Consider the following 18,113-nt stretch of genomic DNA (forward strand, 5'->3'; position numbering starts at 1 on the left):
TGTGTGTGTGTGTGTGTGTGCATGTGTGTGTGTGTGTGTGTGTGTGTGTGTGTGTGTGTGTGTGTGTGCATGTTTGTGTGTGTGTGCGTGTGTGTGTGTGTGTGTGTGTGTGTGTGTGTGTGTGTGTGTGGTGTGGTAATTACAGAGAGGATTGTGCTAGGGAGGCACATATTTCCCCACCTCAGCTGTCTGGGTTCGACTGATAACAACCAAGTGCCTTATATTTCCCACAATTCTTTACCACTTTGGAGCTCTCTCTCTATATTTATCTCTTTCTCTCTCTCTCTCTCTCTCTCTCTCTCTCTCTCTCTCTCTCTTTCTCTCTTTCTCTCTCTCTCTCACCCAGTGTGCACCAGAGGTACAGTGGTCTGGTCAGAGGGAAATGCCAGGTCCTTGGAGATTTAGCTGATTTTCTCCTTAACATTATTACATATAACATGAGACAGACAGATGCAGCTGTCAGTGAGCAGCCTGCATGAGCATATATTATAGCACATAATCCACAGGAGAGCAGGTTCTGCACAGATTAATTCAATTCTGTATCACGCTGTGCACCACTACCACACCCGACAGACCACTACACTGTGTGACTACATATCCTTTAGAAAATTCAAAACAGCCTCAAAGCCAGCATTTGTAATAGTTCAAAAACTATATTTTAAACTCTCTTGTGACTGGGTCCTTAACTGCTCTTCGTCACTGTCACACATTAACTTGTTCGAGGATCATTTCTCTCATTCCTCACCTCTCCTTCATTTCCCTCTGCCAGTCCTCTCTGTGATCCCTGACAGCACTAGGCTCTCCCCTGTGCCCCTCTCTGCGCCCATCTGGCGGGCTGAAACTGTAACGAGTCCCCTGGTGTGCTCCATCTTCTGTGCCTCGCTGTGACAGAGCAGGGAATGTGTTGTGCCTTCTCGGGGCTGCTGTGTGCAAACTGATAGGGTGCTGCTCAAGCACCATATAAGGGCTTTTGTTTCTGGGCACACAGAGGTTTTGTCAGGTTCCAACTCAGTGTGAAACACAACAGATAGAAAATAGCACCATTAGCACAGTTTGGGGACGTTTCATGTCCTCTATTTCTGGTTATGAGTGTGGATGGAGAAAGGTTTGCCTGTTTGTGCCACACGCTCACTCATATGCTGTTTCTTACATTGAACTGTATATTTTCTGTGTTGTAACAATGCTTACATGGCCATTGTATGTGTGTGTGTGTGTGTGTGTGTGTGTGTGTGTGTGTGTGTGTGTGTGTGTGTGTGTGTGTGTGTGTGTGTGTGTGTGTGTGTGTGTGTGTGTGTGTGTGTGTGTGAGAGAGAGAGAGAGTGAGAGAGAGAAAGAGAAAGAGTGTGCGTGTGTGTATGTACAATTGAGTATGTATGCTAGTGTACACACACAGCAATGCGTGTGTGTGTGCATGAGAGAGAGAGAGAGAGAGAGAGAGTAGGATGCTAGATGGAGGGAGGAGGGGAGGAGGAGGCCCAGCAAGATGAACCCGACTGAGTGTGCAGTGAGGCTAACACCAAGAGACACTTCCCTAGCAGGTCAGCCCTGAACCTCCATGGTGAATGAAATGTCACAGCAAATATGTCAGCGACACACACAGACACTGCATCACCCCCCACCCACCCTCCCAATCATCCACTCACCCATTTAGGCAAAAGAAGAGAGAGAACCTGTGCCTGTGTCAGTGTGAGAGAGAAGAAGAGAGAGAACCTGTGCCTGTGTCAGTGTGAGGGAGAATAAGAGAGAAAACCTGTGTCTGTGTGAGAGAGAAGAAGAGAGAGAACCTGTGCCTGTGTCAGTGTGAGGGAGAATAAGAGAGAAAACCTGTGTCTGTGTGAGGGAGAAGAAGAGAGAGAACCTGTGCCTGTGTCAGTGTGAGAGAGAAGAAGAGAGAGAACCTGAGCCTGTGTCAGTGTGAGAGAGAAGAAGAGAGAGAGAACCTGTGTCTGTGTGAGAGAGAAGAAGAGAGAGAACCTGTGCCTGTGTCAGTGTGAGCGAGAATACGAGAGAGAGAACCTGTGTCTGTGTGAGAGAGAAGAAGAGAGAGAACCTGTGTCTGTGTGAGAGAGAAGAAGAGAGAGAACCTGAGCCTGTGTCAGTGTGAGGGAGAAGAAGAGAGAGAACCTGTCTCTGTGTGAGAGACAGAAGAAGAGAGAGAACCTGTGTCTGTGTGAGAGATAAGAAGAGAGAGAACCTGTGTCTGTGTCAGTGTGAAGAAGAGAGGGAACCTGTGTCTGTGTCAGTCTGAGGGAGAAGAAGAGAGAGAACCTGTGTCTGTGTCAGTCCTTTGGGGAGGAGTGTGAAGGAGAGAGAGGGGAAAGTACTGACTTTATGCAGAAGTTGTCTCTATAATAGTCAAACTTTGTTTCCATTTTGCCTGTCACCGTTTGCACTTTCCAAACTGCCATATAAACAGATTAGGAGCTAAACTTATTCAAATGAATTGCTTGAAAATGTGCAGAGTACGTGGAATAAATACATGTAAATCTTACTGGGATGGAGTCGTTTGATTCATGCTGTGAAGTGCATGAATCATTGTGAGCTCTCAAGGGGCCAGGCTGGGCTCAGCACGGTGATGCAGAGCAATGTCATCCACTCTAGAGCTGTTACCTCATAGAGCTATGTCATCCACTCTATAGCTGTGTGACCTCATAGAGCTATGTCATCCACTCTATAGCTGTGTGACCTCATAGAGCTATATGTCATCCACTCTAGAGCTGTGTGACCTTATAGAGCTATGTCATCCACTCTAGAGCTGTGTGACCTTATAGAGCTATGTCATCCACTCTAGAGCTGTGTGACCTTATAGAGCTATGTCATCCACTCTATAGCTGTGTGACCTCATAGAGCTATGTCATCCACTCTAGAGCTGTGTGACCTTATAGAGCTATGTCATCCACTCTAGAGCTGTGTGACCTCATAGAGCTATGTCATCCACTCTAGAGCTTTGTGACCTCATAGAGCTATGCCATCCACTTTAAAGCTGTGTGACCTCATAGAGCTTTGTTATCCACTCTAAAGCTGTGTGACCTCATAGAGCTATGTCATCCACTCTAGAGCTGTGTGACCTCATAGAGCTATGTCATCCACTCTAGAGCTGTGTGACCTTATAGAGCTATGTCATCCACTCTAGAGCTGTGTGACCTCATAGAGCTATGTCATCCACTCTAGAGCTTTGTGACCTCATAGAGCTATGCCATCCACTTTAAAGCTGTGTGACCTCATAGAGCTTTGTTATCCACTCTAAAGCTGTGTGACCTCATAGAGCTATGTCATCCACTCTAGAGCTGTGTGACCTCATAGAGCTATGTCATCCACTCTAGAGCTGTGTGACCTCATAGAGCTATGTCATCCACTCTATAGCTGTGTGACCTCATAGAGCTATGTCATCCACTCTAAAGCTGTGTGACCTCATAGAGCTATGTCATCCACTCTAGAGCTTTGTGACCTCATAGAGCTATGTCATCCACTCTATAGCTGTGTTACCTCATAGAGCTATGTCATCCACTCTAAAGCTGAGTGAACTCATAGAGCTATGTCATCCACTCTATGTGTTACCTCATTTGCTGAGGTAGAAGTGTAGAGAGTAGGGCTGTAGAGGTGAGTCTGATCTGGCCATCAGTAGATGAAGGCCTCATAGGCAAAAAGAGGAGCATGTCCCTTTGGCCAGGATGTTAATTTAATCCTGTCACCCCGGCAGAAAGCAATTAGCTCGCCAGTGCAGCCCAACTCATACAGTCTGTTTCCAGAACAGAAGCACAAGCACAAGCACAAGCACAAGCACAAGCACAAGGACAAGCACAAGCACAAGCACAAGCACAAGCACACGCTCAAGCACAAGCACAAGCACAAGCACAAGCACAAGCTAGATTGTGTCTTATCAGTGTCCATCAGTGGGGTTCATACAATAGTATATCAGATATATAATACACACACTGACATTTTCATAAATGCTGCAAGGCACACACTACACAATGCACAGATAAGACAAACATGAACACATTCGCACGCCTCCCCCATCCCGTTCCCCTTCAATTTCCCCCGGCTCTCTCTCTCTCTCTCTCTCTCTCTCTCTCTCTCTCACACACACACACACACACACACACTCATGTCACAGATCTGCTTACACACTATTCATTTTTTCTTCACAGCTTCAGACTCACAGAGCTAACAACATGTGATTGCATGCTTTGTTTCCTTATTTGTGGAGTTATGTGCTAGGTAAAAAGGATTTTGTAATTATATATATAGGCAAACCTAGAGGAAAAGCCACAGAGAGAGTGAGAGGGAGCTTGTTTGTTTATAGATCCACCCATGCACAGACAACACATGAGACACCCATAGGAGAACCTAAAAATGAGTAGAGTTTGGGCTGTGTGAATCAGCACACTGTTCTCCACACACCTTTTTGTGGGGCTGTATCATCTCCTGTGTAAACCACCACACTGTTACAGACACATCTTTCTGTGGGGCTGTATCATCTCCTGTGTAAACCACCACACTGTTACAGACACACCTTTCTGTGGGGCTGTATCATCTCCTGTGGCGGCTAACCACACTCATCACCAAACAGTGTGAGAGCTGTGAACAGCACCAAGCACTCCATTTTGACTATTTGTCTCGCACTATTTCCCATCCTCTTCGCCCCACTTTCTATCACTTGTCTCTCTTTCTCTCGCCTCTCTTTCTGTTATTCTCTTTCACATGTTAAGCTTCCACACCCTTACTCTCAGCATATGCATATATTCATACACACTCGTGTGATCCGCCATGCTGCAGAGCACTCTTCAGAGAAGGGAGCAGAGACCAGATGCCAGCCTCCTGTGCTCTTCTGCTGACGGCATGTCAGCATCTTCATGTGCCAGTCCAGCTGTGAACATTCTGTCCACCAGCACCACACTACGCCAAAATATCTCCTTGTGCTACTAGTACTTCAACATCCGTATTTTAAAAAGCCTTGTACCTGACACCTGTTTTGAAGGATAGTTGACTGGACTGGTGTATTGTACCTAGTCAGCATAAACGTGAACACCTAAGGATTCACTGATATCAATATGCAGTTCATTTTGTATGCAAAAAAATCTGCCTACCTCTGGTGACTGGGATGTTTATTGTCATCTTTGTAGAATTAGAGAAACCATGTGGCTTGGCTAATGCACTGAAGACCAGGCTACACTGTGAAAATGACTTGTAGGTGCCTAGTAAAGGAGGACCTGATTTCATATGGTGTGGGGTTGTAAAACGTTGAACAAGGGGGCTGTTGAATCCCTCTTTTGTCACTGTGTGCTGCAGAGGATTGAATTAGGCCGAGTCAATCTGACACGCTATTTGCATCTGCACTATATAGTGCCATCTGATGGCGAAGCATGTAACTGCATCACTCCTTTTTACTGAGGGCTCGCCTTTCTATCCTTTGTTTTCATCTCTTTATTACCCGTTCTTCTCCCCTCTCTCTCTGCTGCTCTGTCTTTCCTCTCTATGTGATCATATTTGATTTCACATCTCTCTGTCTCCGTCTTTTGGTCTTCCCATCAGACAGCTGCTCTGCAGGCTCTGGTAAATAATTGAAGTAGGTTTCTTTCAAATGCAATGCTACAGTCTGTGAGGTTCCCATTAAAAAGAAAAGAACATCTTTTTTTAACCTTCTTTAAGTGTTGCAGTTTCTTGCTATAAAATACAATGTGGTGAACCTTGACAGATATTTTAACATTTAAGAATACCTTACACGGCGATTGACACAATAATTTCCACTATTATAACCAAAAGTAAAATCAGTTACCATTATATATTTTTGGCAATAGGCAATACAAAGTCTTTCACATCATTTACATTTTCAGTATTTAGATATAGCAACAATGCCTCACCATGTGAAATATATATGAAATGTATGAAACACTCGAAACCGCACAATGGAGGTTCTGTTTGTTTTGTTCTCTGATTTGCAAGAATTCTGAGCAATGCATCTGAACATTTCATCTCAGAGGAGAAATGTGATTAAAATTGAATTGCAACATAATCTTCTGGCACTGACAAGATATCACTCCCCAGGATCTGAGACGTTTTATTGTTCGTGTTTTCAGAGCATATCACGACCCCTTTGGTACCTTGCTTGTTTGCCTTGGCAGCCAAAGAGAAATCTCAGTGAGTCCTCTTGATCGTTTTTAACTGAGCCAAAGTGAAAGCTCAGTGAGACCTCTTGATCGTTTTTATTTAAGCCAAAGTGAAAGCTCAGTGAGACCTCTTGATCGTTTTTAACTAAGCCAAAGTGAAAGCTCAGTGAGACCTCTTGATCGTTTTTATTTGAGCCAAAGAGAGAGCTCAGTGAGACCTCTTGATCGTTTTTAACTGAGCCAAAGAGAAAGCTCAGTGAGACCTCTTGATCGTTTTTAATTCAGCCAAAAAGAAAGCTCAGTGAGAACTCTTGAACGTTTTTAACTGAACAATACTAGGGCTGTCTGAGCACAGGACAATAGGACATTTTTAAAACCAGACTTTCATCCATTTCATTTAAGAGATTGAGGGATGTTTAACCTACCACACTATTTATACAATTAAGTAAATCCTTGGCTGTCTACATTGTCCACATCTTCAGACCTCCACAAGCACAGCTTTGGTCTCCAAGCCCTCTCAGCAGTGTGCATGAGTCACAGTCCTCCTCTCCTCTCCTCTCCTCTCCTCTCCTCTCCTCACCACCTAATGGCAGCAATCAAATCTAGAGATCCCCATCAGTCATCCCCCCCCCCCTCTCTCCCCTGAACACACTGGCACTGATTACTGTATGGAGTGTGTGTACTGTCCTGAATGGTACATCCTGACAATGCAATCATACCCCAGGGATTTCCAAAATACAATCAGTACTTTATAGCTAATCGAACCGACAAGTCTATGATAACATCTTATCCAGTCATACAACACAATATTCACCACTGACAGTATGGGATGGGTTCATAAAGATGGGCTTTGAGTTCAACTGAATTATTATTGAAATTGAATAGAATCATTGATTGATTTCTCAGCATATTTTAGTTTGGACTTTCTTCTCCAATCACCATTTCATGCTTACAAGCTTTTTATCTTTAGCCAGTTAACTTTCTGCTTGTGAAATGTTATGAACTGACTAGGCTGGCAAAACATTTCCATTCAAGTGTGCAATTATTCTGACAAAAGAGAAAATGTATGTACATATCAGTCACAGTCACCAGCCACCAGACATCTTTTTTTGGCAAATAACAATTACGTGAAAACTATGTTCCTCATAATGGCATATTATACATACCAGTCACATGACAAACATGGCTCTAGTCAGACATGTTGCACAGGGCTCAGGTGACTGTATATTAATACTGTGCCCTGGAATTGAGCACTGAAAATTAGCATAATTTTTTGGCTGTAGACCCCACTGAGGGTATGCTGATCCATCATCTCTCTCCAGGTCTATAATACCTCAAATGATTGGTCAGGCAGTTGCCTCGACAGACTCTCTTTTATTTATGGTTCTCCGACGATTGTGGTAGAGCAGTGATACTGATGTATTGACAAAGTCGGATAGTTACAAAATTTGGGACCCGCACGTCAGGCCACGGAGAGTTGCTCAGAGAGGGGTTGCAACGTCGGAGAGGGCTCTCCGTGTCTCTGAGTGTCTGTAAACCGACAACTATAAATTGCGCTTCAGACAGCTCTAAACATGTTGATGACATACTGCCACCTGCTGGAGGATCCCAGGGGCCATCATGGGGTGGAGCAGGGGGGAGCCAGGGGGGGTAAGATCTTGTGAATGATGAGTCTTGGTCAGATGAAATGAAAATGAGACTCACACTCACAGGCTGAGACTGGGCCACCCATCTCATGACATAGAGAAGTCAAAACAGTCAAGAGGATCTTAAACAGTAGATGGAGTGTTGAGTCATTTTCAGCCAATGAAAAGCAGATCATTCTGTCAATAGCATTTTTTTTATAATTACATTTTTTTTTTATACAAATTTTGTCACCAGCCTTGATCACACTGCAGTCATATTCTATATTCTATTCATATTCTAGCTGTCCCTACCCTTGCACGTCATAGCCCTTCAGTTGGAAGCAGACATGTCCGTAACTACTTCTACATGATGATCTTTTGACTGCACTATACATATTACTACATGCCATGATGCTGATCCAAACGCCTCACAAACTTAGGCAGAGGAAAAGCATCAGTATTTTAAATCATAATCTCAAAATGTACCTGTATAGCCTACCATAAACTGTTTATTTCTTGTTTCTGGTTCTGTCCTCATTGTTTTCATTGATTTATTACATGTCATTTTCACTTTTCTCTATTTGTAATCTCTTTTTTTAACACTTTTTATGAATTAGTTAGAGTTTTTAGAGTTATTCTATGGTGTGCATGTCAAGGGTTTCTATTGTATTTTTCACTTAATTTTGCTATTTGATGACATTGTATAGTATTTCAATACTTGTGATATAATCACTACTTATACAGACGTGGACAAAATTGTTGGTATCCTTCCGTTAAAGAAAGAAAAACCCACAATGGTCACTGAAATAACTTGAAACTGACAAAGGTAATAATAAATACAAATGTACTGAAAATTAACTTATCAAAATCAGACATTGCTTTTGAATTGTTGTTTAACAGAATAATTTAAAAAAAAAATAATAATGAAACTGGCCTGGACAAAAATGATGGTACCCCTAGAAAAGATTGAAAATAATTTGACCATAGGGACATGTTAAACTAAGTTGTGTCCTCTAATTAGGCTATAAGACCATCTCCAAGCAGCTTGATATTCATGTGACTACAGTAGAACGTATTATTCAGAAGTTTAAGGTCCAGGGGACTGTAGCCAACCTCCCTGGACGTGGCTGCAAGAGGAAAATTGATGACAAATTGAAAAGACTGATAATACGAATCGAAACAAAAGAGCCCATAACTACTTTCTAAAGAGATAAGAGGTGAACTCCAAGGTCAAGGCACATCAGTGTCAGACTCAGATCGCACCATCTGTCGCTGTTTGAGGCAAAGTCGAACGAGGAGGACTTAACTGTTGAAAGCAAATAATAAAAAAGCGTGACTGGAATTTGCCAAAATGCATATTGACAAGCTACAGGGCCTCTGGAAGAATGTCCTTTGGACAGATGAGACAAATCTGGAGTTTTTTGGCAAGTCACATCAGCGCTATTTTTAGAGACGTAAAAATTAAGCATACAAAGAAAAGAACACTGTACCTACTGCGAAACATGGAAGAGGCTTGGTTATGTTCTGAGTCTGCTTTGCTGCATCTGGCACAGGGTGTTTTGAATCTGTGCAGGGTGCAATGTAATCTCAAGACTATCAAGGCATTTTGGTGCGAAATGTGCTGCCCAGTGTCAGAAAGCTTGGTTTCAGTCGCAGGTCATGGGTCCTCCAACAGGATAATGACCCAAAACACACAGCTAAAACAACCAAAAATGTCTAAGACCAAACCATTGGACTATTCTAGTCAGCTGTTCTGTAGTATGGGTCTAACCACCTTCATGGCCTTGCTGAGGAACCTTACTTTTAAGTTTATGTGTCGGCTGGACCGCTCTTCAAATGTTATAATTGATCGGATGACAGACCCTGGCCGCAGCTCTGTCAAGTACACATCTAAGATCTGGGAACACTGGCATAAGTGCCTTTTTTAGCCCTTCTTTCCTTGTGTATTTATATGTATTTATGATTGTATGTATGTATGTATATTTATATGTAATTTATTGATTATACAGGGGCATCTCAATAAATTAGAATATCATCAAAAAGTTGATTTATTTCAGTTATTCTATTCAAAAAGTGAAACTCATATATTATATAGATTGTTTACACACAGACTGATCTATTTCAAGTGTTTATTTCTTTTAATTTTCATTATTATAACTGACAGCTAATGAAAACCCAAAATTCAGTATCTCAGAAAATTAGAATATTGTGAAAATGTTCAATATTGAAGACTCATGGTGTCACACTCTTATCAGCTAATTAACTCAAAACAACGGCAAAGGCTTCCTGAGCCTTTAAATGGTCTCTCAGTCTAGTTCAGTAGGCTACACAATCATGGGGAAGACTGCTGACTTGACAGTTGTCCAGAAGACAATCACATTGACACCCTGCACAAGAAGGGTAAGACACAAAAGGCCATTGCTAAAGAAGCTGGCTGTTCACAGAGTGCTGTATCGAAGCACATTAATGGGAAGTTGAATGGAAGGAAAAAATGTGGTAGAAAAAGGTGCACAAGCAACAGGCTTCAACTGTCACATTCCTGTGTCAAGCCACTCTTGAACCAGAGACAACGTCAGAGGCGTCTCACCTGGGCTAAGGACAAAAAAAGGACTGCACTGTTGCTCAGTGGTCCAAAGTTCTCTTTTCAGATGAAAGTACATTTTGCATTTAATTTGGAAATCAAGGTCCCAGAGTCTGGAGGAAGAGAGGAGAGGCACAGAGTCCAAGTTGCTTGAGGTCCAGTGTAAAGTTTTCACAGTCAGTGATGGTTTGGGGTGCCATGTCATCTGCTGGTGTTAGTCCACTGTGTGGTCCAAGGTCAGCGCAGCCATCTACCAGGAAGTTCTAGAGCACTCAGTGCTTCTCTCTGCTGACCAGCTTTATGGAGATGCAGATTTCATTTTCCATCAGGACTTGGTACCTGCACACACTTCCAAAGGTACCAGTACCTGGTTTAAGGACCACGGTATCCCTGTGCTTGATTGGCCAGCAAACTCGCCTGACCTAAAACCCATAGAGATTCTATAGGGTATTGTGAAAAGGAAGATGTGAGACAACAGACCCAACAACGCAGAAGAGCTGAAGGCCACTATCAGAGCCACCTGGTCTTCCATAACACCTCAGCAGTGCCACAGACTGATTGCCTTCATGCCATGTCGCATTGCTGCAGCAATTCATGCAAAAGGAGCCCCAACCAAGTATTGAGTGCTGCACATGTTCATACTTTTCAGTAGTCCAACATTTCTGTGTTAAAAATCCTTTTTTTCCATTGGTCTTCAGTAATATTCAAATTTTCTGAAATACTGAATTTTGGGTTTTCATTAGCTGTCAGATATAATCATCAAATTTAATTTCTAAACCTGATTGTTCAAATCCTTGATTGTGATTGGCTAAAAGCCGTTGTAAAATCCAGCATTACCTTACAATTTGACCTGTTTACATTCCATATTACTGCGCAGCGTAATGGCAAGGCATTCATATAGCGCATTTCATACCCAGTGTTCCATCTGGCTGTTGCGTTGCTTCAAGGGTTGCGTGGCAACGATTTATTTAGGAACTATAATTTTTAGTGGCGGAAGAATGACGGTTTATCATTAAACTATTGTTTCTTAAATTGAATTGTCTTTATTTATGAAACCATATCAAATATTTGTAGTAACAGGTTTAGAAAAGCAATAAGCCCCGCGAGTCCGTGCTTTGCGCTGATTTTAGAACAGGTAAGGGGGTTTAACGGCACTCCGCTTCGCGTCGTGCCTAACAACTCCCTTACCTGTTCTAAAATCAGCGCAAAGCACGGCCTCTTGGAGCTTATTGCTTAAAGAAACAATCATTTGAAATTAGTGCTGTCAGTTTAACACGTTATTAACGGCGTTAACGCAAGCCCATTTTAACGCCGTTAATTTTTTTATCGCACCATTAACGCGTTTGTAAAAAAAAAAAAAAAAAAGCTTTTTGCTCTCCCAAACTGTGTAGTAGGCTAACGTTACGTTTGAGTGAATGGTGAGCGCGATACGGCGAAATGGATGATAAAAAGCTTCTGATTAGAAAGTTTACCTTTAAAAGTTGTGTTGTGCAAAAAAAGCAAGCTTCACTGTTGTCTGAAAATGTCAACAGGCAGCTGGCTGAAAGCACAGAAGTAGTAGGCTTACCTTTTATTGGTAACCTAACTGTTACCGTTCATTGTTTTTGAAATAAGAGGCCAGCAAACTTGAAAAAAAGAAAATATGAAACCATGGTTTAACTGCACTATAGTCCTTGTTTATCTGAAATGTGCATTTTATAATTTTATTTTGTACCGCCCTGTTTGGCAATGTTGTTTTTCAATAAAATAAAACATTGCATAAAGCAAGCCAATCCACTTTTCCATGTTGATAAGAGCATTAAAAAAAAAATGGTTGAAGGGACATTTAGAATAGATACAAATTTGCGATTAATAAATTTGCGATTAATTGCGATTCATTTTGAGTTAACTATGACAAAAATGCGACTATTCGCGATTCAATATTTTAATCGTTTGACAGCACTACTTGAAATATATCAGTCTGTGTGTAATGAATCTATATAAAATATGAGTTTCATTTTTTGAATAGAATTACTGAAATAAATCAACTTTTTGATGATATTCTAATTTATTGAGATGCACCTGTATGTATTGTGTATCTTCCATGTGGGCTTTGAGCCTGTAATAAAGTGTATTATTATTCTGAACTGGCTTCTATGAGCCCTGATCAAAATCCTATTGATCTGTGGATGGAGCTGAAACATGCAGTCTGGAGATGGCACCCTTCAAACCTGAGACAGCTGGAGCAGTTTGCTCACAAGGAGTGGGCCTAAATCATTTTTGACAGGTGCAGAAGGCTCATTGAGAGTTACAGAAATCAATTGATTGCAGTGATTGCATCGAAAGGTTGTGCAACAAAATATTAAGTTAAAGGGATAGTTCGGTTTTTAACCCATGAAGTTGTATGGCATCTACATCACCAGTGTAATGCAATCCACGCTGACTTACCTCCGACAGCGTCCTGTGAGCAGAGTTCTCGTCCAGTTTTGGTCAAACCGAAAGTAGTCCGGCAGGTTTCTAGACCCAGGAAAATAAAACGTTTCTCTTCCCAAAACATGATGTGTTCAAAAGAGTGATATATTTGCATCCCAAAACCGTTGTAGTGGAAAAAGTCACACCTCGTTATCACTTGGCCCTATTTTCAATACGCTCGATAATGCAATCTCACAGCCAGAGTCTACCTCTTTGATTCGCGAAAGTTGATTCGCGAAAGTTTGATTCACCAAAGTTGCCTGAGAGAAACGTCCATCACAGGAAAACGATGAAAACTGAGACAACATTTGATAAAATTGACATAAAGCATCCTTTTCCTGTGATGGACGTTTCTCTCAGGCAACTTTGGTGAATCAAACTTTCGCGAATCAAAGAGGTAGACTCTGGCTGTGAGATTGCATTATCGAGCGTATTGAAAATAGGGCCAAGTGATAACGATGTGTGACTTTTTCCACTACAACGGTTTTGGGATGCAAATATATCACTCTTTTGAACACATAATGTTTTGGGAAGAGAAACGTTTTATTTTCCTGGGTCTAGAAACCTGCCGGACTACTTTCGGTTTGACCAAAACTGGACGAGAACTCTGCTCACAGGACGCTGTCGGAGGTAAGTCAGCGTGGATTGCATTACACTGGTGATGTAGATGCCATACAACTTCATGTCTTAAAAACCGAACTATCCCTTTAAGGGTACCATCATTTTTGTCCAGGCCAGTTTTATTTTTTTAATTATTGTATTGAACAACAATTCAAAAGCAATGTCTGATTTTGATACGTTAATTTTCAGTACATTTGTATTTATTATATCCTTTGTCAGTTTCAAGTTATTTCAGTGACCATTGTGGGTTTTTCTTTCTTTAACGGAAGGGTACCAACAATTGTGTCCACGTCTGTATGTACAGTAAAGAGGTGTAATGCTTTATTTCATTTTCTTGCATCCAATTTAATTTATGAATAAAATTAAATTATGAATTTAAACTGCATTTGGTTGGATGTTATAAAATGTGACTGGTTGGCTGATACTTTGGTTGGCTGATACTTTGATGGAACACATTGTGGTGTTTATCGCTTCACTGTGACCTTGCAGGCAGGCATTTCTAAACAAGGTGGCTATTAGTGGTAAAGTAGTCAGCATAGGTGCCCTTCAAGAAGTTGACCAAGGTTTGATTCCTGTCAATTTGAATTCATTGACTATAGTCAGTAACTTAATTTATGATGTCACAAACCAAGTGACTTAACATACAGCATATACTGACTAATGGAGGTAGGCACAGGAGGAGCACAGGGGGCCATTGGGTCCTGTGGGGCAGGCCGACAGGGGGAGCACAGGGGGGCATTGGGTCCTGTGAGGCAGGCACAGGGGGAGCACAGGGGGGCATTGGGTCCTGTGAGGCAGGCACAGGGGGAGCACAGGGGGGCATTGGGTCCTGTGAGGCAGGCACCAGAGGGAGCCGGGCGACTGGAGAGGCCCACACCGAGCAGTGCCCGTTGCCCCTGCGGCGACTAAGCACTGACTAGGTTTCACCACAGCAGGTGAGGCAACCGTTCTTTTGACCCTCTCAACTGCCAAACACCATGTTCCTTAATGCTATAGAATGGGAAGAAACCAAAGGGAAAGAAAACTACAGAAAACTCATCCATGGCAACAGTAGATCTATTCAGATAATATCTATAGATAAGATTCATGCTACTGGTATGGAAACTAGTTCTAAAGTGAGTTCCACAGCTGGTGCAATCTCCAAAATGTTTTATTCAGTACAATGCTAAGGCAATTAGCTAATTTAGCTACATTTAAAGAATCATTTACACTATTGTACAGTGTACTATACATAATACAAATAGTTATTAACATAAAACAGTCTCTGTGTGAGTAGCTAGGCACTTCAGGAACTAGTTCTTCTAAGGTCCTTTCTCCTTTGCCACGCCACCACCAACAAATCTATTAAAATCATTTGGACTACACAAAAGTGCTCTAAAGTTCCCTGTAGCAGCTTTCATGTGAGAATTCCTTTGATGGAATCAGTGATTACATGCGGTGTATTTTCTCATGGTTCATGAACTCTTTAAGGTTGTGCAGGTTGTCCCACCATTTAAAGAGGAAGGTTTCGGCGATGAGGCTAAACCAAGGTGTGATCTCCAGTTCTTTTCTCTTGGCTTTTTCCAGCATGTCCTTCAGCTCCTCTTTGGTGACATAGCAGTAACTCTTGATCTCATTGGGATCCGGGTCCAGCTCCACATCCTTCTGCAAAAAGAGTATGTAGTCGATCTCGTGCTCACCCCACATGCCATCTGATGGTGCCTTGTAGTGGATCCGGGTCAGGTAAGTCATTTCCTCTGGTGGTACCTAGATTGCAAGGTCATCTCATGAACAGGAAAGCTATGAAGGGTCCCAGTTAATCAACCAGATAAGAAAGTTTTTTTTAGCTATGCCATCAAATGAAAGGCAAAAATATGCCATGACGTAGTTCTTATTATTAGTCATTTAACATTTCCAACGGGAGGTTTGAACCCTTTTTTCAGTAAATCCCTGGAGCATTCACAGGCACACCTCTATGGGACTGTACCTGCTCTGTGGGGATGCCCAACTCTGCTTTCATGCGTCGCTGTGCTGCCCTCCTCACCCCGATTGCATCCTGCTCCTCTAGCTCACTGTCTGTGTAAAGTGGATGGCTACAGCAGGTGTTTGTGAAGCAATCTACTCAAAAGAAGGCAAGGACAAGTGACAGTGATAAGTGAAGTGGACTTTGCTGAAAGCACTGAATATGAGTTCATCTTTAGGTCAAAATGATAATAATAATAAAAAAAAGTTATGCAAAATCAGAATTTTTATTTTGGTCAAACATGGACTGATACACACAACAGCAGATTTGACGGTACAAACTATTGATTAACTTTTCTGATATATGATCACCCTTCACTACCAAAGGCCAGGGCCGGATTAAGACATTTTGAGGCCTGGGGCTAATTACCAGGATGAGGCCCCTATATCGCCCCGACGCACATCGTGACACGCACACAAACCCACGCCAGGTGCACTGTCACATCAGTGTTTTAAAGTCCACAGAACCACTCTATAAATATGATCAGTTTAAAGCCAAGGATAAAATGTATGTATGTAGTAGACTACACTGTAGACAATAATAAACCAATAATGCAAATGCATACATATTTCCATTCATTCAAAAGCAAAAACAAGGCTAAATAGCCAGGGAATGAAATAACGAATTGATTAAGCATATGCCTATTAGTGAAGCAACAGCTTGGCTCCGCGCCCACGTTTCTATGCGAGAGCACCGACGTGCGGTCAGGGGAGGCAGAGCTTCACCTGTCATCATTAAAGTAAAAAAACAAATAACGATCAAAGGAAATAAATATTTTCTACTGGTCTGTGATATAAATGTATTTTCGGCATGATTCCATCATTTCGAGCAGTTTTATAATCAAAATCGCTGAATTTGCGCATGTCCTGTTCAAACAGACAGGAGACAGCAAGACGATGAGGCAACGACGAGCTGTGCTTCATCTCAGATTGCGCAATACCTCACAAACTGGACTGAGTGTAGAACCTATTTAGTCCTGCTGATCTGACAAAAAAACCTCAGTGAAAACCTCTACACTAATATTTGACCATGACTGCGAAAATGGAAGATTGTATAGCTAAGCTAAAACATTTCACTTAGCTATGTCTAACTGGCTTGCACATAATTTGTCTATAATTTTCAATGAATTAGCCTAATCTGCAGCGATATGCGTGAGGATAAGAACTCATACATCTTCAATTGCTGAAATAATTTACGTTTTATTAGGCCTATTTAGATGGAACCGGGAAGCCTGGCTTGTTAACTGCATCATCGTATTTGAAAGCGCGTTATTAAAAGCGTTTATCCCTGTCTTAATGATGTGGTGCGAACCAAAGCAAAGTTTAGAAATGTGAAGTCTTCAGTCTTCAAAGCAAAGTTTTGCACTTGAGGGCTTTTGCGATTAGAAGGTCACGGTCCACGGACCAGTCTTTTGGCCCCACTCTCGTGCTTTCTTTGACCGGACATTTTCGCGCATTATAATTTGTTTCACTCTGAATGTTTCTAATGTTATGCGCGGTGCGGTGCCGTTGGAGAGGTGTGCCGTTGACTCACTCGACATCGGGCGACCTGAGGCCCCCCTGGTGGCGAGGCCCGGGGCTGCAGCCCGGTCAGCCCATTCGTTAGACACGGCCCTGCCAAAGGCCATCATATTACACTATTTGAATTCCTGCAAAGTAACAAACCTGGGAAAGTAATCTTGGCATCAGATCTTTGTTGTAGTAGAAGCTTCTCTTCATTGTTGAATAAGAACACACTGAAGGCACGATGCAACAGTCCTGAGATAAAAGAAGAACATAATTAGGATATGGCTTACGAAAGCACTCTTCGTTTTTCATGTGTACAAATGAAAACATCAAAATATTACAATTCTGAATTTACAGCAGGAAGTAAGGTCATATACTACTTAGTAAGTTACCTTTCTCGATGTTGGAATTCAGATGACAGTTCTTTTTGCTGTCAGCTCCCGTCACACGATCATTCTCATCGATCAAGATGCACTTCTCTGCCAGGAGCTGGACTTGTTTTTCGTCCAGGTTATCTGTATTAATTTCTGGCATCTTTTCCGACGTGCCGTAAAGTCTTGTTACACTGCACAACACATATATGTTCAAAAACATATAAATGGCTAAATCTACAATGTTTAACTGACAGCAACGTTGCAGATTGTTCATTTAGTAAACAACCAATACTTGAGTGGCAACTGGCTTTTCCACCAGTGCTAACATCCTCGTTAGCATGGATTGTTCTAAATGCAATAAAATAATGGAAGCATCAAAGTGAGAAATTATCTTACCTTTGGTATCTCCCTCCTAAAGGAATGATGCTCTTTTGGAAGCTGGTCGATACTGCAATGTTTCTCGTAGCGAGTACAGGTATGGTTGGTTTTATCGACGTAAGTCCCCTGCACAATCCTATCCTTAGCACCGCCCACATAGGGCGCACCATGGTCTGTCAGCACCAAACCGCCAATCAAAACAGAAGAACTTCCCAACAGGCCATCGTACCATTCGTTTAGTAAGTAGAAACTTGATTGGAACCCGGTGGATAATCACGAACAACCTTCGTGGTGCACACTTTATAACGCTCTGTGGGAGTTTGGAAGTCGTTCAGCACATGCACAATGTACCATTCAGAGAACCACGACAAACAACTCGAATAGACTTCCAATGCAGCACGCCCGCAACACTTCCCGTCACTCTGACGTTTGGCCTGTTCATTGGTTCATCCAAAACACATTCTAC

At 42.1% G+C, this 18,113-nt stretch overlaps 1 protein-coding gene across 1 annotated transcript; it reads right to left on the reverse strand.

Annotated features, from left to right (window-relative positions):
* Window positions 1-14,532: 14,532 nt before the first annotated feature.
* Window positions 14,533-18,015, reverse strand: idi1 (isopentenyl-diphosphate delta isomerase 1). The gene is made up of 5 exons (XM_080854996.1): window positions 17,666-18,015; window positions 17,288-17,460; window positions 17,055-17,147; window positions 15,355-15,485; window positions 14,533-15,134 (listed from the first exon to the last, which is right to left on the reverse strand). Exons 1-5 carry the CDS (start codon window positions 17,815-17,817, stop codon window positions 14,817-14,819), a joined length of 867 nt encoding a protein of 288 aa, XP_080711122.1. The 5' UTR covers window positions 17,818-18,015; the 3' UTR covers window positions 14,533-14,816.
* Between the last annotated feature and the right edge of the window lie 98 nt (window positions 18,016-18,113).

The sequence above is a fragment of the Sprattus sprattus genome (genome assembly GCF_963457725.1).
Source record: "Sprattus sprattus genome assembly, chromosome: 17".
NCBI classification, from domain to species: Eukaryota; Metazoa; Chordata; class Actinopteri; order Clupeiformes; family Clupeidae; genus Sprattus; species Sprattus sprattus.